Source organism: Lynx canadensis, chromosome A3, assembly GCF_007474595.2.
Source record: "Lynx canadensis isolate LIC74 chromosome A3, mLynCan4.pri.v2, whole genome shotgun sequence".
Classification (NCBI taxonomy): domain Eukaryota; kingdom Metazoa; phylum Chordata; class Mammalia; order Carnivora; family Felidae; genus Lynx; species Lynx canadensis.
In genome coordinates, this window is record NC_044305.1 from 116,768,283 (window position 1) to 116,790,882 (window position 22,600).

The window sequence follows — 22,600 nt, forward strand, 5'->3', positions numbered from 1 at the left end:
GAAGAAGCAAACATCTGCCCCTGTTTCCAGCCTGTGAAAGGCCTGTGCTTGCTCCTAACCCACCTGTCCAGCCATCATGGCCAGTCCCCTGGCCAACACATACTCTGCCCCCAAACATCATGTGCCTGGCTAGACCAGGAGCAGCCTTCAGCCGTGGCATCCTCTACCTCTAGCTTCCCCCCCCCCCCCCCCCCCCCCCCCCCCCCCCCCTCCACCACCCCGCTATAAACCTGCTAGAGGGATGAGAGATGCCAGGACATCTCTGGGTGGTCCCAAGGGGCCTGGCAAGAGGTGATGCCCTTGCCCCCTTGGCTACTTCCAGGCAGTCCCACAGTGTTACCAAGGCAACTGGATAGCAGGTACTTTTCGGGCTCCCTTTACCCTAAGGGGTCTGGCACAATGTCAAACCCTGTCCTGAGTTTTCCAAGTTGAATTTGCACCCACAGGGGACAGCCAGGTGAGACAGCAGGGAAGGGGCAGCGCTCACCTGGACCAGGTTGGCGGTGATAAGCTCTGGCTCAGCCTTGCAGCGCTCCAGGAGCCGCCCCACGCCCTCCATCCGAGACTGGTATTCTCTGGCCTCCAGCAGTCGCGTCAGCTCCCGAAGCCATTCCACCACCTCCGGGCCACTGTGCATGGAGGGCCGTAGCCCTGCCAGCCGAGGGCCATTGGAACTGAGCCTACGCAGAAGGAACTTCTGACCTGGGCAAGCCCCAGAAGACGGATGCACCTCTTGTCCCATGCCCCTTCCAGACAGGTGGAACTGAGACAGGAGTGTCACCTGCAGCTTAGTCCACCCCCAGCTTTCCACCCGCTGCTTGAGGACACTGGCCCCAGAACTCTGGAAATGCCTTTTCCTCAGGGGACAACAATCGGGTTGCCTAGAGCCCCATCCTTTCATCAGGGGACAGGGCTCTCTCTTCCTGCCTTTTTTTCTCTTTTCAGAAAACATGTGAAGAATGGGGGGTGGGTATCAGAGCGAGAAGTGGGAGTCCACGAAAGAATGACTGCACATTTAATGTAGGAGTGAGGAAAGGTCTTGTCAGCTGACTGTTGCCTGGTTGCCAGCCCTGGTTGCCTAGGCCCTGCCCTTCTCCAGGGACCAAGGAAATGTTAAGACTCCCTGTTCTATCATTGTGGGGGCACATAGCTATAGTATCCCCTGATCCAGTGCAGCCAGTATGAGAGCAGTTCCAAACAGGACTCCTATCCCCCACCCCAGCTCAGAACCCGGCTCTCTGAGCTCATGCCCTGCACCCAAGTCCCCTCTGAAAGAGCCCAACACCATCCATTCTGTCATTCAGTCCTACACTCCACACTGTTTGCCCACTGAGTGCCAGGAGCTGTACTGGCCACCGAGAAGAGGGACGTGAAAGACACGCCCTTTGCCTTAAGGAGCTCACAGACCAATGGGAGACAGGTGGGTCAACCGGCTGACAGAGTACTGAAGAACAGAGGGCACAGAGAGAGCCTCGGGGAGACGGTGACAGTGATCCGAATCTTGTGGAGTCTTGCAGAATAAGCGGGCATGTTCTAGATGCAGGTGGATCAGCATAAGCAAAGAAAGGCTCAGTAGGAGATAGGATGGTGGGGAAGGGGGATGGGCAGGGAACATGAGCTGCTCTGGGCTGGCTGAGAGACTGTGTGTGGGAGAGAGCAGGAAGCTAGTCTTAAAGAGGTGACAGAGACTTTCCTGGGCGCCTGCTAAGGAGTTCAGACATGATCCCTCCCCGACACCACAGAAGAAGTTTGAGTTTCAGGCACATCAGCGATCAGGAGGTTTCTGCTTGGTTTCAGCTCCTCCCAGCACCTACCCACACTCCAGCCTCTCCGCCCATACCCTCTCATCTACCTTCCTCCCAGCTCTGCCTCTAAATTTGTCCCAGGCTGGGCACCCTGATGGCAAAAGGGTGTGCTGCTCTAAGCAGGTGGAGAAACGCCGAGTGCCCACAGAGGGCCTGGCCAGCAACATGCCCCGCCTGTACGAGCGGAACTGCACCCCACTCGGCAAGACTGCAGTGGCCAACTTCTACTGGCAAGTGCTTCTGGCCCCATGATGTGGTCTCCCTGAGATTTGGGTGGGGGAACACCTCCTATAAATTCACCCATGAGTGCTGCAGACCCAACTAGGATCCACACAGACTCCCAGAGCCACCCCTGGCCCAGGGCAAGCAGGACGTCTGTGTCGTCAGCCTTCGATGAAAGCTGCAGGGAGACAGGCGCAGCCATACCCATCCTCGCCGGGCAGCCCGTTCTCACACAGCACCAGACTCCTTGACACCTTCCGGCCCTTGGCAGATGGAAGTCCATCACTGTCTTCTATTCCCTTGAAAAATGCACACAGAACATGAACCAAAGGGGTGGCCCTCTGGGGAACTGTCGGCCACTCCAGGCTACACCATAAGGAAAGGAATAACCCCTTCCACCTGGCAGAGCTTCGGAGGGAACAGCTGAGCCTTCCGGAGCGCTGGTAGTCAGGGCAGGGGTCAAGATCCTCACTTAACAGGAGACAGTGTGGACGCCCAGCAACTCAAGGGACACGGGCAGAGAGGAGCACAACCAGGTCCGAGCACAGAGCAAGGAAATCACATTTATCCCACCAAGCAGGGGTTGTGAGTGAAATGGAAGCCTCTGGAGTGCACACTCCCCTGACCGGCCCAGCTCTGATCTCCACCCTGACCTGCTCATGCCCCCGACTCACCCGCTGCTTAATGGCAGCCATGACCTTCCGCAGGTCATGGGACGGGAGGCTCTGCTTTAGAAATGCATCAAACTTCGTGTTCGACATCAAGACATTCACCATCTTCCGGCCATAAAACCTGCCACAGGAGAAAGAAAGGGATGAAAAAATTAGCCATAGAAATGCAGCGTAAATCTGCTTTACAGATTTACGTAAGTTTTCTAATTGTAGTAACAGAGTTTTTAATACTTTTTCTCATGAAGACAGGAATCGCTAATTGAGCAGTTAAAAACTAGATTCATAAAAGAATAAACATCACCCAAAGCCCCATTACCAAGAGAAAACTACTATTAAATTTTTACATATTTCCATGTAGTCTTTTTGACGCGTATACATTTTCTTTGCTATCAGAATGTATATACAACTTGCCTCTGGTTTTTTTCACTTTATCATTAATCATCTTCCCATGTCATCCTTTTTAGTGCATTCATAATATTCCTTTGGATGACTATACTGAAACGTACTTAACTTTTTCTAGTATGGGGCATCTAGAAATCTGAGGAAGGGTGCAGTGGGGCAGTATGGGAGGAAGTGGTCAGCTCTACCTGGTGAACAGTGCTGGGTGGAGGGGGCAGGGAATCAAGGAAGACTTCATAGAAGAGGTGACCCTTAGATTGGGACACAAAAGATGAATAGGAGTTCAAGAGTGAGACGGATTAGGGGGTAAGAGGGTGGTGGAGGGGCGTCATTCTAGGATCCATTATACGGTCTGACATGTCAGCAGGCTTGTGGTTGGAAAACAGCAGGCAAGACCTAGATGCGGGATAGAATACAGAGAAGGTACGACCCAATTTCTCAAAACATGAAGGAGTTGGGCTTTAACCTGCGTGCAGTGGGAAGCTGAAGAATGATCAGAATTGCACTGAAGTCGATATGTCTCTGGCAGCAGTGTGGAGGATGCGTCTCTGTGGACAAGGCAGGGGGGAGGGGGGCAGGGGACCTGCTAAGAGGCCACCATAATAGTCCGGGCGAGAGATGATGAAGTCCTGAAATAAGGCGGTAGAGTGGGAGTAAGGAGGGGTGGTCAGATTCAGGGCGTGCCGAGAAAGTTGAAACTTCAGGGTGTGGGAGCTGATTGGAGGTGGAGCTCAAAGCATCTTCCGTTCTCGTATTTCACTCAACCTAAGACTCCACTGATCATAAAATGCACCATTGACTTATTTTCCACTAAGGAAAAACAGAAACAGAAAACACTGGCAATTTCCACTGCCTTCTATGACACTGCCCCATGTCGGAAGGCAACCCTTCTCTGTATTATCTCAGAAACGGAGTTAATGTTACTTTTAGGTAGTGCCCTTCCCTCCTTAGGTTGGGTAAACTACTTGGTTTGTGGTGGCCTTGTAAGAAAATGTGGAATTTGGTTATTCCTTCCATGACGACTGTTTGCATTAATATCTAATTTATGTCCCATCTCTCTATTTCCATACCTTTTCTCATACACTATAACTTTTCATTTCAATGCCAAATAAGAGTGTAATATTTCCAAGACACTTTAGAGAGCAATTAAACTCAACAAGTCCCCACAGAGCATCCACAGTGACTTCTTAAAATAAATATAAAAGGCTAACAAGCAGAGAAAGCCTCATAGTTTACTTCCTACAATGCAAACTGTAATTCAAGGGTTTATGCTATGAGCAATAACGACCCAAGTTTGCAAATGTGCAGATAGTAAAACCCAAATCAAAATTGCTGCCTGGCCAACAGCAACGGTGAGACGCCTCTGATTGTAAGATACTAAAATGCAGGGGAAACTGTGTGTTTTAGAATCAATAAAGTAGGAAGATCTCCATTTTGCATCTTCAGTGACTCAGTAAATAATAGTGACTTTTAACAATAGAATAGTTACAAACAGAGAGGGAGGGAGGCAAACCATAAGAGATTCTTAAATACAGAGAACCAACTAAGGGTTGATGGGGGGAGGGTGGGGAAGAGGGGAAAATGGGTGGTGGGCATTGAGGAGGGCACTTGTTGGGATGAGCACTGGGTGTCGTATGTAAGTAATGAATCACGGGAATTTACCCCCAAAACCAGGAGCACACTGTATATACTGTATGTTAGCCAATTTGGCAATAAATTATATTTTAAAAAAAAAACAATAGAGGGAACACAGCCAGAGAAAGGCTTGGGGAGAAGGCAATGGGTTCATTGAGGGACATTCTGCCCCAAGGATAACAGTGGGACATCTGGTGACAGGCCCTCTGGAGGTAGAGGTAAAGCACTGATGCTCAGGGAAGGGAGACCCTAGGAAGCATCAGAGTTGCTCGGGCTGGAGCCACGGAAGTGGTGACAGTGGTCGGGGAGAGTTGTAAGTGGGGGACAAGAATGAAGACACTGCTGCGGCAGGCAGGCAGAGAGGGGGCCACAGAGGGAGAGCGGAACCAGGGAGTGCAGGGCCACAGACACCGGGAGGCATAGGAGCCAAGAAGGAAAATGGAGTGTGGTCGATTCCTGCAATGGAAGAGAGGTCAGAAAGGAGAGGGACATTCGAGCTGGAGAGATATTAGATCTTGATTTCCATCCCCCCACCAACAACCAAAAACAAATCTACAAAACCTTCTGGCTCCCCACCAATAATCCTCATTTCAGTGACTGGCACTAACACTTACCCAGCTGTTCAGCTGAAAAACCCAAGCATCATCTTTGATTTCTCTTTGAAAGCCTCACCACCCACATCCTGTTGGCCCTGCCTTCAAAAGACACCCCAATCCAGCTCTCCCCACCCTCTGCTAGCCTCCAGCACCCCTGTCAGGGACTGGGGAGCAGCCCTCTGTCCAGTGCCCCTCGTCCATCCTGCTCCCTCTCTCCTAGCAATCCTCCAATGAGCCGCCAGAAAGACTATTTTTAAAAATCAAAAGGGCAGTGAGCCTATAAAGAAACATAAACCCTAGTAATCGGGGTGGGGCAGGAGCACTCTGACACAATAATGAGCTGTTATTTTTACCCATCAGATCAGTGAAAATTAGAAATCCAGATAATGCAAGGTCGCGAGGACGTGGGCACTGGCACCACGGGTGGGGGGCGGAGGGGCACAGCGTGCTCCCGGGCGCCCTGTAGTGCTCGGGCTGCGCCAGGGGACACATGCCCCTGACCACAGTCCTGCCCCCAGGGCACATTCCCAGCGGCTCTCTGCCCCATCAGGGAGCCATGTGCGCATGTGATGCGGGGCACTGTTGCAGGGGGGAGGGCCCACCCGTGGACTGTTGGTGTGAAGGCACTGGCTGGTGCACACCACAGAACGCGGCTGTGGAGCAGTCCCCAAGCTGGTGTGGTCTCCAGATCTGGTGACCAGACCCAGGAACCAAGGAGTGTGATTAACTGGACCCTAACCCTAGCTCTCCAAGACAGTGAATCAGGTTCTGTCACTCTCCTGTTTAACACCGTCGAATTATCTCCTCACACTCCTACTAAAAATCCTCCGGTGGCTTCCGGTCACACACCAGCCCAAATCCCAGCTCCTGGCCGTGGCGCGTGGGGCGCTGCCAGGCCTGGCCCTGTCGTGTCCGCCTCATCTCCCGCCCACTGCCCCCCCCCCCCACCAGGCACCCTGCAGCCCAGCCTTCTTCTTCCTCCAACACGGGGCCTCTGTACCATTTCCTTTGCCTGGGACACTCGCACCCCAGACCCCCAAAGAGCTAGCTCCTGCTGGCCCATCCGTTCTCAACTCAAATGTCACCCTTCAGAAAGATCTCCCCAGACTTGTAATCAAAGTAGCTGCCACCCCATTCTCCGTTACATCTTGGCGTTTTTCCTCTGTATCCTTTATCCATATCTAGAAGAATCATAATAATTTCTTTATTTTCTGCCTACCCAGACTAGGGGTGAGATCCAGGACAGCAGAGGCCTAATTTTTCTTATTCACTGCCCTATTCCTAATAATGAAAAATGATCTGTTCACTATCCTTGGAAGGAATGAACAGTGGTCTTCGAGAATGGAACTGGGGTGGGTCAGGATGGGGAGGGAGGGCAGCAGGAGAGAGGGAGAACCGGAGGCAGGGAGTGTGGACCCTCCTACAGGCCTGGCTATGCCTGTGCACAGAGACAGACAGCAGCCCTGAGGAAAGCAAACAGCTTCAGTCTATCCGACCCCAGGGAAGCTGAGCTATGGGGGGCTAGGGCCTTCAGGGCTGGCTGGTTGTCTTATCTGCCCTGGGCTGGCCAGGTAAGCAGCCCCCAGGCCCCCGGCCCTGCATCACCTGGTGTCCTGGTTGGAGTCCTGGGCCAGCCTCACCAAGTTGCGCACCAGCATATCTGTGCTGTCCCTGGTGCCTGAGAGAAGCTTCTCGGCGCCTATCTGCTCCAGGACGGCTGAGAGGTGCTCGGCAGTGCATTTCCGGACTAAGGGGTTTCGGTGGCTGAAAGGAAATAAAATCACAGTCAAGGGCTCACACAGGAATGGGGTGTGGGGTCCCTAGAGTGCCACACATGGACCTACACCTGTGCACCCATGCTTCATGCTGTGATGGGCTCTGAAATCTGTCTCCTACGGGCTACAGGGAATCTTCAAGGAAAGAGCAGCCACATCCTGACAATAGAACCCAGGATGACAATGGCAACAACAGAAGGAAGAAGGAGCACCTGAAGCCACCTGATGCTGTTCCACAGTCCCTGCCAAAGGTGCTGGAGGCTGGCAGAGGGGAGGGGAGAGCTGGACTGGTGTGTCTTTTGAAGGCTCACCACCCCTGTGCCTTCCTGAGCCCATGTTTGCCTTCCCCATCTTTTCTTCACCTAGAAAGATCCTACCCAATCAACGTCTCCATCTCTGCCCTCTCCAGCCCCCTAGGCAGAATATCCCCTTGTCCCCTGGGAAGTACAGGTACACCCCTGTGGCTCTCCCACCAGGCTAGGAGCTCCCCGGGAGCTGGCACCAAGCTTCCTCTCAGTGGAATCCTGTGCCCTGCTGGTGCCCGGCACATGCCCACACATGGTGGGAGCTTACTGCACGTTTGTTGAAATGAATTGAGACAGGAGGGAGGGACAGGGGATCAATGGGTGACTTGGTAACCACAACAGGAGGAACCTGAAATCTTACAAGAGAAGCCCATCAGGGTGCCACTTGTTTCTTTCCCACCTTTTCCAACGGGGCCTGTGTGTCCACAGTTCATTAGGCAGCACTGACCCCTATTTCCCCCAGGGTCCCATCCCAGTGTAACACAAAGGGGTCTTCTGGATTCTCCCTACTCATTATGGCCCAAGGACCAGCTCCATTAGCATCTGAATCAGAATCTGCATTTTAGCCAGATCCCTGGGAATTCAAGTGTGCAGCCCCGAGGACACCTGACCCTGGTTCCTGCGACAATGATAGGGTGGTTCAATTTGTAGTTAGTGCATGCACTGAGCCAGGCACCCTGCTGAACACCTTCCATCTATTATCGGTTCAACTCCATAAGCCACTGTTACCATCATTTTGCCTGTGAGGAAGCTGTGGCTAAGGGAAGAATCCAGAAAAAAGTACAATTAATTTCTCCCAAGTTAATAACAGCCCCAGTGGGCACTCAATAAATGTTCTAGTAAAGGCAGGCACTGTTCTAAGTGCTCCTTCATGAATCAATTCATCTACTCCTCCCTGTTTTATGAGGAATATACCATTATTATCCCCAATTTACAGATGAGGAAACCAAGGCACAGAGAAGTTAAGTAACAATCTGGGATGTGAACGCAGGCGACACGGCTCTGGAGCCCCTTACTCTCTGTACTGGGCTTTGGTGCCATTACCAAAGGCAATGACTGCTACAACACAGCCTGGGGTCTATCTGAGAAGTCTCCTGCAGGAGCGTCGCAACCGGCTCTGGGGTTGAGAGAAAGGCTTTGGAAAATGGTTTGGTTTTGCTTTAGTTTTGGTTCCACAAGTGAAAGCAAATCTGACTGCAGAAAGCCTCCGATGGTAGAAAGCACCTTCCTCCGCCCAGGAAAATGCCAAGAGGTGTGAGCCGAAGTAACATTTTGTGTCTTGCTCTCCTCACAGCCCGGATTTCATCAGAAAGAACGCCCCTCCCCTGGGAGAGGTACAGGCTGCAGGCTGCCTCTCAGCCCTGTCTCCAGGATATTACCACGGACACTATGATCTCCCCAGAACACAGCAGCTCTCCCCTTCCAGCTGAGGCCCAGGGCTGTCCTGAGCTGACCTTATTATCCCCAGCCTGGCCCAGGAAGGGCGGGAGAGAAGCCCCCCAGGAAGCAGGGTCTTCCTCCCCCAGCTAAATGTGTGAGGCACCTGCCCCATCTGCCTGCTCCCCTCCCATCCCCAGGCCTCTCCCCTCGCCTTACCTTCCCAACCCACCCCTCCCACAACGAGCCAGCACGTACTAGATGCCCACTGAGGTGAGGGCCCCCAGGGAGCGGGCAGGGGTCACATGCTCCACCATGGCCCCCAGGGACCGGTTGGCCGCTCTCTGGATGAACTCGCTGGTATTCCCCATCTTCTGGAGCAGGCAGCGGGTGATCTCCTCGGCCTCCTGGTCCATGTTCTTCTTCAAGGCCCGGAAGAGGTCTCCCAGGGTGCTGATGGCCAGGCGTGACACTTTGGAGCGGAGGTTGGTGACCTAGGAGAAAGATGGGAGAGGGACCCTCCAGGACCGCTGGACTCTGCCAAGGGCTCCAGAACATACGAAGAACAGGGCACGGCACCACCCTCTCCCACCACCTCCACCCTCATTGCAGGCCTAGGCCTTGCCAGGCTGGAAACGAAAACCTTGCAGCAGCTCTGGACAAAACAGCCCTATTTTCTTAAAAAACACTGTTATTGTTATCACCATAATTATTAATTCCACCTGTAATTTGAAATTTGAACATCTGAAATTTGGGCAACACTTAGCAAAGTACCTTTACAAATAATACTCAATTTGGTCTTCACAAGCTGCCCCGCCCTCACCACTGGAATAGTCTATTCCCAAGAAGGAGCCCCACTGTTCCTCCAGGCCCAGCCTAGGCCCAGGACCAGTACCAGGGGAGAAAGTCCTTGGGAAATGTTACAACTTCCCTGAAGATGGAGATTTAGCCCAGAACACTCCAACCCTGCTCAGGCATCTGAGTACAGAGAACAACACAGGGCTGTGGCAAATGGGCATACAGGATTCCGATTATTACAATACCCAGCGATGAGAACAAAGGAAACCCCAGGCCCCAGTTTTCCATTCTGAGAAATGGGCGGGTACCTCCCGCCTCCATGGCTGAGGGCTAAGAAATAAGCAGGGAGGGAGCCACGGCCCCTCCGTGGCTGCCATGTGACCCTCACTGAACAGGGGCACCGGGGAAGGGGGAGTGGCTGCAGGGTGGGGACAGTGCCCAGCTGTCTAGGTGGCCTCACCTCCCCCGTCACAGCCAAGGACACGTCGTGCAGCCTCCCAGCAAGGACATCTGAATGACAGGCCGCCAGGCGCTGAATGCTCACCAGGCCCTTCTCCTTCATCTGCCTGAGAAGCGAGTTCCAGACCTCGTCACAGGCAGGTAGGGAGGAGCCCTGCAGACCAGGGGCACCCCTGCCACCACCCCTCCCCTTGCAGTAGGGGGAGAAGGCGTCTCCTCACCAGTCGCTGCTCTCGAGGCACTGGAGGGCATCCATCAGCCCCAGCTCAGGGTTCGAGAAAGGCCTCAGCTCCTTAGAGGCTCTGAGAGCCATCTCCTCCTCCTCTTCTTCCCATTCGGGAGACCCCAAGGCAAGCACCGCAGGGAGTGAGTTGGCTGCACTCACAGAAAAGGGAAGGAACAGGGAGCATTTCAGCAGGAGGACCCAGGCCTGGCTGCATCCCAAGCCCCCCTCGCACGAGATGTGCTCAGAGAAGGGACTGGTGGGGGCCGAGAGGGCAGGGCCTGTGCTTCACCGCCGGGGGGCCCACGGACACCACCCAGCACTCTACCTTTTGTCGGCCTTTTCCGTCCCGGCCCTGCCAACCTGATGGTTCTGAACAAGCTGGCCTGTGATATGCTGTTGATGTCATGTGACAAAGCACACCATGCCAGTGACTCACCCCCAATCCTACCCTATCTGTGGTTGGGTGAGGCTCATACATCTGTCAAGGAGGGAGCCCCTACTCACACTGGTCGTGTTCTAACCTCATCCCCACCCAGGAACCTGTGTTATCAGTCTGTCCTCCTCCCCCCCACTCTCCATCCTCTGCGAACTTGCCCACAGGCAGGGAAGTGGTCCAAAGGAGGAAGCAGGGAGACGAGACAACGCAGCTAACTGGGGCCCGCGTGGTCAAGATGTGGCCACACTGGCAGGGACTGCCGAAAAGCAGGGATGTTGTTTAAAAATCGGGTCATGTTTTCTAGGCTCTCCTTCCTTGGGGACGGGGCCAGAATCACACAATCCTAGTGGAACAGGAAGGCAGTTTAGTCATCTATCTGGTCCAATGCCTGAATCACAGCACTGAGGCCTCAGAGGTTGGGCCCCTTCCCCCACAGTCCCCCCACGGAGCCATGACAAGAGGGTCTGCTCTGAACCCAGAGCTGTCACTGCCACACCTCACTTCCTTGCTACTTCTTTTCAGAGACTTTTCAGAGACTGGATTCTCCTCTCAGCTTTGGTGTTGGATAAGAGTCATTAGCCAAAATCTTAGTCCCTATGGGCCACCATCACCTAAAGTCAACTTAGGGGACTTTGGGTCTCTGGGTCTCAGTCCTGTTGTCTGTAAAATGAATGGAGTGGATTATCTAGATCAATATCTCCTGAGTGTCAACCATTCAATTACCACTTTCACGATTATTTGTCATATCTCTTAATTACCTTAATTTTATTCATATGGCATGTTTCTTCAAGCTGACCCACTTTTTGAATCTTAAATAAGTTTATTCTAAAGGGAGATTTATGTCACTGCTGTAATTGGTAAACAAATATTATTTTGTCATAGAATAGGATATTTGCAAGAAAAGTAAAAGGATGATATAAACTCCAGCTATCAAATTATAGCCAGTTTCTGATGCCTCCAGCTGGAAGGAAGATCTCTTTGTTTAAAAAGGAGATTCCAAGTCTGCGAGGCATACTAAAGACCAGCCCCGAATTTAGACTTTCTGCTTGACAGAATCAGAGGGATAGAAAGAGAATGGAAAAGAAGGGTGAGTCAATATTATTTCTGGCACCAAAAAGGTGTTCTATTCTACCACCATGGTCCCACCACACCCCCCACTTAAAGAAACTGTGAACCAGGTTGGTTGTTTTCCAATGTTCTTTAGTAGAAAATCTTTCAAACTTGAACTCTCAAGTGGTTATGCAATAAACAAAAAAGTGAGGCAAAATAGGTATTGCTCGGGTAGAATGGGGTCAGAGCCTCCTTTGTCCCTTGGCACCTTCCTGAGCATCCCACAGAACCTTTGGATCCTGAGATTGCAGGCTTTAACCAGCCCTATCTAACACTGACACTTTATGAGGCAAAGTGTAGGAACCCAAGGTCTTTACAGACCGCTCTCTTCCTCTTCCTGAGGTTTCCAGCTACTCTCATGGGTGCTTTCCACAGGATCTGTGGTCCTGGTGCACTGGTGAGCCCTCCAGGACAAGTCATGTGGGCTGGACACACCTGCCCTTCTCCCAGTAATTCAGCTGCAATTCCCTGGGTCTCCAGGCTGGCTCCCATGCTATTCCTCTCTCTCTGGCAAGGTGATTGCACCTCAGGCCACCCTCTACTCTAACATGGGTAATGAGGAGAAGCAGAGCAGTCCCGGTCACGTTTGTCGTGCCCCCAGAGCATCCCGAGGCAGCACAGTGAGCGGGACGTGTGCCCCCCAGCCAGTCGGTCTGGCCCCTACCTGAAGCATGGCGGGCAAAGCTGGGCTCCTGCTTGCTGACAGGGATGCTGGGTAGTGAGGCCCGGTTGGCCCGCTTCCTGAGGGTGACACCCATGTTTCTGCGTGGGATGCTCAGCCCAGTGGACACAGACAAGGTTCCACTGCCCCGGAGGGGAAGGAGGCCTGTGGAGGCAAAGAAAGTCCTAGGATGGAGCTGGTCCCACCTGTCCTCGGCCCCAGTGTCCTCCTCTGGACACGGGCCCATCCATGGCCCCCTGTCTGGTGTGAGGTTGGGGGACATGGGGAGCTGTGGGTAGTCCCTCTCTTGCCCAGGGCTTGGCCAAGAGGTCTCCCCAGCCTGAGGGAATCCTGCCCTAGGCACCCAGTACCTTCCTTCACCAGGGCTCTCCGGGAGCCCAGGCTTTGGGAAGCAAGCTCCCTCTCCCTCTCCGGCTCCTGTGCCCTCTGGAACTCCAACTCCTTCATCTGCCTCAGCCGCATCTTCTCCTGGGCAGACTTGGAGATGGTGACCTGGATCTGGCACAAGGTCAAGGCAAACTCCATTACCCTGAGGACCCAACTGTGTTTTCTGTACCTTCATTTATTCAATCATTGGGAATGTGAGTGGCTTCTGTGTGCCATCACTGTACCAGGAATGAACACAACCACCAAGACCTTGCTCCCTAAGGGCTGCCATGGAGTGGGGAGACAGCAAACAGACCAATCTCGAACATCAGGCAATATGTACCGGGAGGAGAATAAGGGACAGAGGGTGATAGGGCTTCCATTTTAAGTAGGAAGACCCAGAGGGACTCCCTGAGGAGGTGAAATTTAAGCAGAGACAGGAATGAGATAAGGGAACAGGGGCCATGCAGATTTCTAGGGGAGAAGTATGCTAAGTAGAGGGAATAGAGTGCAAAGGCCCCGAGGCTGGAGTGTGCTGGGTGTGGTTGGGGTGAGGGTACTGGCTGGACCACACCAATCAAAGGATGGTAGGACACAGGGTGGAAGGTGGCAGGCGTGCACCAGTCACCGTGGTCCTTGGTGGGGAGTTGAGCTTGTCCTCTGAAGGACACAGCAAACCGCTGAGGTTCTGAGCACAAAAAATGACATGATCTGACTTCCACTGGGGGGTGAGGGGGTTCCCCTAAGTGTTACTATTTTTTTTTTAACTTTATATTTAGGAACAACTTAAGACTCACAAGAAGTTGCAAAATAGAACCAAGAGTTTACATGTGGTGGGGTTTGCACTACCACAGCAAGAATGAAGATGACAAAGTGGCCTGATTCTGGACATGTCCCAAAAGTAGGGCCCACCACTTTGGCTGATATATGAGGTGTGGGGTGACAGAGAAAGAGCAGAGGCAAGGATGGGCCCAAGATTTTCAGCCATTGTAGCTGGAAGGCTGCCATTCGCTGAGAGGGGACCCTGGGAGAAGAGGAGATTTTGGGAGGGGGGTGGTAAAGATTCAACAGTTGAGTTTTGGATAAGGTAAGTTTGAAATATAATTAGATATCTAAATGGAAATCAGAGTATCAGTGAATACACACTTAGTAATATAATTTAACTGCTACTGGAGGTCAGGGGAAAGTCTGGGCCAGACAGAGAAATTTGGGAGTCCTCAGCATATAGATGCCACTTAATGCCTGGCCTAGATCAGGTCACAGGGGGTCAATATAAATAGACCAGAGGCCAGAGGTCAGGGCTCTGGGGCCTCCAGTGTATAGAGGGCAGGAGGATGAGAAGGAGTCAGCCAAGAAGAACCAGGAAGGAATGAAATCTAATGGAGGCAGAGAATCAAGAAGGAAACCACCCCCTTGCTTCCCCTCCAAGGTGAAGACTTCAAGAAGGACAAGCCATTAAAGCCACTGGTGGGTCAGGTTAGAGGAGGACTGGACTGTGCTGCACGTGGGAGGTGGAGGTCACTGGTGGCCTGGGCATGAGCAGTGTCAGTGGGGCCCAAACCCAACTGCAGTGGACTCAGGAAAGAATGGGTGCAGGCAAGGGAGTAGTCTGGTTTTCCGAAGAATACAGAAATAACAGAGAGCTAAGATGCTGATGGGAGTGGTCCCATTTCAAGGAGGATGTTGTTGACGCAAGAGCAGGGAGCAATGCTGGGGCTGGGTTGTGGATGGACGAAGCCAGAACAACAGGAGATGGGGACACTGGAAAGCGAGGTGCCCATGGGGATGAAGTTATCATGAGACCCAAGGTCTGACCATGGGTGTGAGTGGCCAAGGGTGGGTCGGTGGTGAGGTCATCTCATGGCCCTGAATCATTTTGCCTTCATTTCATTCCTGGCGCCCTGGCTGGTGTGGGAGAGGTGTGGCACCTGGACCTTATCATCATCATCATCACGGGATCCTAACATAGCTCATGCACACAGCAGTCCTTTTGTATTTTATATCTCTGTTTCAAAGACTGAGCACGGATCTCCCATAACAGTGACTCTTCAAGTTTTAGTAAATTCATCCAGACCAGGGAAGAGAATCATCTGGACCAAGGTCACCTTAGAAGTGCAAGGTATTTGTCAGCCTGTCAAGCACAGCCTTTGGCTGATCTGCCTCTGAGTCAGCGGCCTCTCAGTTGCTATATTGGGTGTTGGTTCAAATTACTCAACTTGGTTCACCTAAGCCCCTCTGTACTCTCCACATCCTGCTTCCTTCCGAACCATGTGTGACCTCCTTCTGCCCTCCCTTCCTCCCCCATCTCACCCCTCAGATCCCCACTGTACTCTGCCTTTCACTTAGCCACCCCCCACCCACCCTTCTCTTCCTCTCTCCTGTTTCTCTCCCTTTCTTCGGTCCTGATCCCCAAACCATCTATAGGTTCCAGCCTTAAGTACCAGGGTAGCTGCCTCAGTGCTCTTCCTTGCCCTCCTCAAGCTGGCCCCACTTTTATGTACTTCAGAAGCATGCTTGTGTTCATCCAGTGGTCCACTCTGACCCCAACTTTCTCCTCCCCTCACTTTCCAGATACCTTGGTACTGCTCTCCCTCTGGTCCTCTTCTTTGAGCAAGAGGCGGGCTTCTTTGGCATGGCCGAAGGAGAAGGTTGTCAGAGTAGAAGCAGACTGAGATGAAGGCAGGGCAGCCTTCTCGGGGGCATCAGACCTGTCTCTGGCAGGTGGAGCCGAAGGTTTTGGCTCTGAGGAGTCAAGAACAAGAGTGCAGCTGAGGACACCCAGCACCTTGAGGCAGTATTCATCCCTTTGGGCTGTCCTGGGGCCCTATGACACTGTGGTTGGTGTAACATTTTACTGCCTAAGACTGCCTCTCTCCATTGTTTTGCCCAGTACTTCCTTGTGGCTAAATTTACTCTACAGAACAGCACTGGCAGGCATAGAATGTTCTCCTCCTTTCATTCATCCATCCACCCATCCACCCATCCATCCATCCATCCATCCATCCATCCATCCAATAGTTACTGTATACCTTATTATAAGACAGGGAAGGGAGGGAGGAAGTGTGGGCAGAAAACAGGGGGCAGGTCTGTTGTCTAAGAAGTTTAAGATATTTCCTGAGAATGCACGTCTGTCTTACCTGGGAGGTGTGCAGCTCAGGAAGACAGAAAATAAAATGAGCGCCCTCATCACAAAACGTGAAGAGACCAGAGAACCAACAATACTAGTCCAGTCCTCTCATTTTACAGACAGAAAAGCTGAGACCCAGCAACCTTCAGATGCTCTTGTGATTGATACAATACAAACTGATTTCCAAATGACATCAAATCACTAGTATCTCTTTGTTAATCTAGATTTTCCTAATCAATGAATTTCAAAAGTATGTTGTCTTGTGATGGAGGCAAGACAGGGGTGGATTAGTTTTCTTTTAATGAAAGAAATGTTAACTGGGTTCTCCTGTTCACAAAGGTTGGAGCTCACTGTCCTTGGGTGAACCTGCAAATAAGGGGACCACTATCTGGGGCCACCTGAGGCTGGAAGGGGTGTCTTGAATCTGGGGCCTCCAGGAGGGCTCCCAGGTTACCCTGGACCTCTGCCCAGCCCATGCCTCCTACCAAGGATCCCTCTGCCTGCGTCCCAGGAGAAGGATCAAGGGCCAAGATGGAGGAGGGATGAAGCCTCCATTTGCCCAAAAGTAAAGGGCAGGGCAGAGGACACAGATGTCCAGGTACCAGCTAACCAGGGCAAGGACTGCAGGAATGCCACAAAATTTGGGAAGCCCTCAGCTTCAGACAATACCATGCGAGCTCCTTCTACGTGGTAGACGTGTTACACATATTGGGCAATGTTATCCCCAGCTGACAACTGGAGGGTCAGAGGGCCCTTTAAGGACTTTACTACTTGGCATCCCCTCTCCTCACCTCCACCTCCAAGAGAGGCCTTAAAAAGCCTTGTCTGAGCAGCCTGGACCCTGCCACCAAGCCCCCGGGGACCTGGTTCTCAAGCAGCAAGCTTGTGATGCAGACAAAGGAGTGGTTACAAACTGGGGTCTCCTGGCCCAACCCCCTGACAGCACCCTCAGGGGTAGTTGTTGAGGGACACTGTGGGTGCCAGTGGCTGTCACACCAGACTGCCCAAGGTCACCCCACTTCAGCCCAGCCAGAGAGCAGAAAGGGAAAGAGCCACCACAGAAGTTTCTATGCCAGGACCGCCTCTCGGGCTCAGCTCGAGTCCTGACCCTGGGGTTTCTTGGGCAACAGCCTCCCCCTAGCCAGTGGACCCATCTGCTAAGCTATACAGAGTAGCCTGCCAGAAAGCTGGACCAGGAGTCTGCCCCCTCCTGCCGGTCAGCACAGCAGTGGCCTCCAGCTCTCATCCCCGGGCTTGGGGATCCCCTCCCCCAACCTGCCCAGGGCTCATTCTCCCTCCTCTCCACAGAGTGAGGTCACAGAGTGAGGTCACAGAGTGAGGCTAGAGAGCTTCCTGCTCCCTCTTCTGAAGCCTCTCTGCGCCTTGGCCTCTCACTGGCCACCCAGTTGGCCGTATTCCCCTGATGCTGAAACCTTCTGGGGCCAGCTGACTAAGGGGTTCACGGGATGTGGTTTAATTTCTCAGTCGGTCTGGTGAGGAGTATTCTCCTCCACTTGCTCAAAACCGTGCAGAGGCAGCCCCTCGTGTCAGAAGCTCCGTCTTTGGAGCCATGTAGACCCGCTTGCAGATAAGCCGGGACTGAGACCTCCGTGCTGAGACTGAGGACAAAACCCAGCTTGCAGTCTCGGAGCATGCACTCCTCTGTCACACAGGGTCTGCACCTTCCCTCTCAGCTGGCCCATGAGCTGGCGTGGGTCCACATGCCGGGCATAGCACAGGGCCACTGGTCCCCAAAGCGGCACCACCGGTGACTTCAGCTTCTCCATCCGTGAAATGAGGGGTTCGGGTCCGAGGGTGCTCAGGCCTACTCGAACCCCAGTTCTGCCCCCACACCCGGTCCAGGAGGCAGGGAGTTGAATAGATAGCAAGTGGGAGTGCGCGGGGGGGGGGGGTACATACCCAGAGATTTAGGGGTCTTCTCCCGAGGCCCACTCTCCCGAACCAATCTTAAAAGAACGGGGAAGAAAAAACACTATGAGAGATGGCGAGAAGGAGCCCCTGCTGTGAGGGGTCCGGTAGCCCCGGGATGGGGCAGTGGGCGGGACGGGCCACACAGTGGAGGGGCTGTGGGCGGCTCTGTAAAGAGGCTCTTGGCTAGGAGCTCAAAGCTGCAGGAGACGTAACTCCATCTGCAAAGTCAAGGGCAGGCTGACCGGGAGAACACATCAGGCCAGGCTGGGTCCAGACACCGCAGACCACTGCCTCTGCCCTGCCAGGCGCCCACGGCTTCTCCCCGCACTGCCCGTAGCAGCCTCTGCCTCAGTGTGCACCGCCCTCTGTGGTCGTCAAAGTGGCCTTTCTAACTCAGATCTCATGGCACTTCCACACCGAAAGAGGCACAGCAGCACCTCATTCTCCAGGCTAAAGCTCACCGTCCTCACTTGCGCACACAGGGCCCCGCCACCCTGCTAACCTCACCCACTCGTGTCATACAAACACCGGTGCTGCTGTGCACACCCCTGACAGTTCCGTGAACATCTCCATCTCTCCCTCTTCATCTCCCAAACTCTCCTTCAGCCCTCAAAGCTCAGCTCAGGCCTCACCTCCTCCAAGAAGCCTTCCTAGCCTAATTGAGATCAATTTCCACTGGGCTCCCCAGAACCAAGGGCAGCCTTCTACCTTAGTTCTTACCTCACTAGACCTCGATTCAGTAGGTTACTAGTAAATCTCTCTCGTGAGCTCCTAGAGCACAGAGACTGTCTTGTTTGGCTTTGTTTCCACAGCACATGGCACATAGTAGGTGCTTACTAGCTCTTAGCTAAGTAAACGAATGCATGGATGGATGGATGAAAAAGCAAATGAATGAAAGAAATGGTAATGGAGGCTCCTTCCCACCTATTTGCTAACCTCACAGAGTTAATGGAGAAAAATCCATGCTATAACTGGACAGCAAATGAGCAGATATTTATCGTGTGTGTGTATAATCCATGCCAGGGACCAAGCTGGGCACCATGGAAGCTGCAGAGGTTTCTGGATATGGCCTCTGCCCTGTAGTGCTCCCAGTTAAAGAATAGGTATGAGGTTTAAATAAAAGTTGAACAAATCAGTGGAGGGGATGTGGTCAGGCAGTCCGTGGGCTGGTTGCTGTGTGGACAGAGCAGAGGACGCCCTTCCCCCATCGCCTCCTGGAGGAGGGCAGGGAAGACTAGCACAAGGAGAGGCATGGAACCGGGCATTAAAGGACAGTAGGCTCTGAAAGCAGAGTGAAAGGCTGGTGTTAGGGTTGGGGAGGCGCCGCCCGGGACTCTGGAGGGTCTGGGGGTGGGAAGGTTCCTGCAGAGCAGCACAGGGGGCCTGCTTGAATGTCAGACCAAGGAGAGTCGACTTTAGGCTGCTGGCACCGGAAGTCAAAAAATGTGGATCGTGTGGAAGAAAGGTACAGGGGGCGGTGGATGAGAATAGTTTAGGATGCAGAGCCCAGGGGGCCCAGGAGCCAGGCTAAGAGCTGTCAGGGAGCTCAAGAGGGAGCCAGTGAGTGAAAACTGAGAAGAAAGGCAGAAGCAAGAGAAGGCCTGCACCTCAGTGGACATTGGGAGGTCATGGGAGGGAGGCAGTTTGGGGAAACATGAGGTGCCCCATCTGTGTGGTTGGGACGGAGGCACAGCCTCCCTCTCTCTGACATGACAAGACTGGAGTTGCCCAACAGGAGGATGGAAATCCAGAGCTCGGCTCGAGGGAGACCTCAAGGCCGAGCAGGGCATGAGGAAGACACCCATCCCTGGAAGCTGCCGGCACAGACAGGACTCCCCCAGGGGAGAACGAGGAGATGGGTACAAAGGGCTGGGAACAAGCTTCAGGAATGGCCATGTTTAAGAGACGGACAAAGGAGAGCACAGGGGAGACTGTCTGGAAGGTCTTGTCACAGAAGGTCAAGAAGCGGGTTTCAAAGTCGGGAAGGCAAGGAAGGAGAAGACTCCAAGGACATCAACGCCCCACGTGATGTGAAGTCAAGAGCAATGAGATGGGAGTAAAGGTCACTGGTCTGGGGCTAGAAAGTCCTTCCAGCCACCAGGAACGGCTTTGAGGGAAGGAAGGAGTAGATGTTTGAGCAGAAAGGAGGAGGGGCCTAATGTGAGGAAGTAGAGGTCGATGGAGCTCCAATCCAGGAGCAGGCCCACAATCCTCCAGGGTTGAGAAGGAGGCAGACATGTATACAGACAGAAGGGAAGGCAGCATGGGAGATGGAGAGGTGAGGAGGCATGAGACAAATGGGAAAATTCAGTACATCATGCCCCAAAGCTATGCAGGAAATGAGGCCTTTCTCCCTCTCACTCTTGTCTCTCTGTCTCTGCCACTGTCTCTGTCTCTCTCACGCATGTGCACATGCGCACGCGCGCGCACACACACACACACACACACACACACACATACTTGCTCTGACATTAGTCTGACCTGCCCATGGAGATGTTCTAGGCCATCTGAAGAGATCCGTCTGTCCCACTTATGAGCCATAAATGTGGACTCATTAACAACACAGCAACCCTCTACCCCATCAGTTCCCAAACATTTTCGAGTCTGAAGACCCCTTGTAAGATCTAAAATCTTGTGGACCTCTCCCTCCTGCTTCCATACACACACACATGATAAAGCTTGTAATTTTAGCATCCGTTAATGAAGAAAATATATGCTACCATGAATACAGCTTGTATTTTATTCATCATCGCAGCAGCCACAGATAAGAAACTGGTGGAAGACGGAGGCTGAGACATTGTCTCCTAAGCCCAGACCACCCAGCTCGCCTTGGCCTCCTCAGGTCTGTGGCTCATGGGAGAGCCAGGCCCTTCACACCCTGGGTGCCCCAGACCTGCGCTGGCGTGGAGGTTCAGCGGATCTTGGAGGGATCGGAGAGAGGACTACAAGGCAGTTGTGACTTAGGGCAGCTTACCCTGTGCGGGGGACCCTCAGGCCCGTGAGGACATCCTGGCCTGGAGGCAGGAGGCGGGGAAGGGAGCCAGGTGCACCGGAGGGGGTCCCAGCGGGCACCCCGGCCTTTGGGATGGGCGGGATCACAAGACCCCCCAGTGACTTGTGCATCTTCTCATCCTTGCAGTGCAGGTAGTGCCTGGAGATCTGCACCTGAGAATGGAGGTTGGGGGAAGGGTCTGGATGCTCACATCCCAGGCCCCTCATACAGGGCGGTCCCTTTTGTCAGGAGCCACGTGGGGTGGCAGGCAGTGCTGGGAAGTGTCCTCTGGTTTCTCTCTGCAGCCACACACCCCTAGAATTCCCCAGAAAGCTCAGCGCTTCCTTACCACTCCAAGACAGGAGACTGGCCAGGGGTCCCCCTCATCCCTACTTCCTTTTTGTTATTTATTTTTCTCTTCTTGTCATTTGAGGAAATCCTAGAACATCAATGCTGAAAGCAGTCTTCAAGAACATCTGGTCCAGTACCTCCTTTTTATAGATATGCAAAACAGACCCAGAGAGAAGGGTGACTGGCCCAAGGTCACACAGCCCGTGAGGGGCAGAGTGGAAACCAGAGCCCAAGTCTCCTGAGTTTTAGCCCAGCCTTCTTGCCCCTCAGCCTATAACAGGGAGGGTCAGAAGCATGAGGAATTCTGGAACATATAGACCAGAGAAGGCCTAGGGACCACCAACCGTAGGACTGGTGGTCACACAGCTCTGGGGCAGCCAGCCAAAGCTCACAGGCCGGCCATGAAGGTTTGGGATGCTGCCGGAAAGATGAAATGAGGACCCAGAGCCCCATCCTTGAGGGTAGCCCCTCAGACACTGTCTGAGAAGCTAGAGGCTCAGGGACCAGGGGTAGTAAAGAATGGAAAGAAAGGCAGAAGGACCGAGAGGTAAAACTCAGAGCAGTTGGATCACCTCACCTCCTGGGCTCCGGGTCTCAGCTCCTGGGGACCCTGGCTGCTCCCAGGCAGATCCAGGCCATTCTCCTTGGCTCCGCCAGCCTCAGGGGTGGTGGGGATGCTCTGGATGGGGGGCATCGGCTTGGGCACCCTCAGCAGCCTCTGAGAGGTGGCCCGGGGGATGAAGCTCCTCAGAGGAACTCCTCTGGGGCCTCCCAAAGGATCCAGAGAGACTGCGGGATAAGGATGAGGAATAAGTTAGTCCCGGGAGCACGGGCTGGGGGGCAGTTCAGATACTGGCAACAGGGATGGAAAGCCAGGCCGGGGACAGAAGGAGATCCACCCCGGCCCGCCCCGCCACCAGGCCGAGCAAGCCAACGGTGTGGAGGGCCTGCTCCCCCTCCTATGAAATTTGGTAGAAAGGGCCTAAGTCACCTATTTAAAATTCAGAGACAGGGGTGCCTGGGTGGCTCAGTCAGTTAAGTGTCCAACTCTTGATTTCAGCTCAGGTCATGATCTCACGGTTTGTGAGTTCAAGCCCAACTTTGGGCTCTGTGCTGACAGTGAGGAGCCTGCTTGGGATTCTCTCTCCCCCCCCCCTCTCTCTGCCCCTCCCCAGCTTGCATGTGTTCTCCCTCCCTCTCTCTCTCTCCCTCTCTCTCTCAAAATACATAAATAAACATTTTTTTTAAATAAAACAAAATTCAGAGGCAGGCTAGGCAGGAAGGGAAATCTACCAGTACTAGACTAGGGGTGAGGAGAGTGGGGTCCCGTCCTGGC

The 22,600-nt window shown here is 53.3% G+C and overlaps 1 protein-coding gene across 2 annotated transcripts in view; it reads right to left on the reverse strand.

Annotated features, from left to right (window-relative positions):
• Positions 1 to 22,600, reverse strand: part of TOGARAM2 (TOG array regulator of axonemal microtubules 2) — a 38,500-nt gene that overhangs the window by 12,491 nt on the left and 3,409 nt on the right. For both annotated transcript variants that reach the window (XM_032592703.1, XM_032592704.1), the window contains exons 3-15: positions 21,842 to 22,053; positions 20,896 to 21,086; positions 17,910 to 17,956; positions 15,438 to 15,604; positions 12,847 to 12,994; positions 12,479 to 12,640; positions 10,264 to 10,417; positions 10,044 to 10,149; positions 9,044 to 9,279; positions 6,934 to 7,092; positions 2,702 to 2,819; positions 2,232 to 2,326; positions 488 to 680 (exon numbers count right to left, since the gene is read on the reverse strand). In XM_032592703.1, coding sequence (XP_032448594.1) covers positions 488 to 680; positions 2,232 to 2,326; positions 2,702 to 2,819; positions 6,934 to 7,092; positions 9,044 to 9,279; positions 10,044 to 10,149; positions 10,264 to 10,417; positions 12,479 to 12,640; positions 12,847 to 12,994; positions 15,438 to 15,604; positions 17,910 to 17,956; positions 20,896 to 21,086; positions 21,842 to 22,053 — 1,988 coding nt within the window. The remainder of the gene's footprint in view (positions 1 to 487; positions 681 to 2,231; positions 2,327 to 2,701; positions 2,820 to 6,933; positions 7,093 to 9,043; positions 9,280 to 10,043; positions 10,150 to 10,263; positions 10,418 to 12,478; positions 12,641 to 12,846; positions 12,995 to 15,437; positions 15,605 to 17,909; positions 17,957 to 20,895; positions 21,087 to 21,841; positions 22,054 to 22,600) is intronic.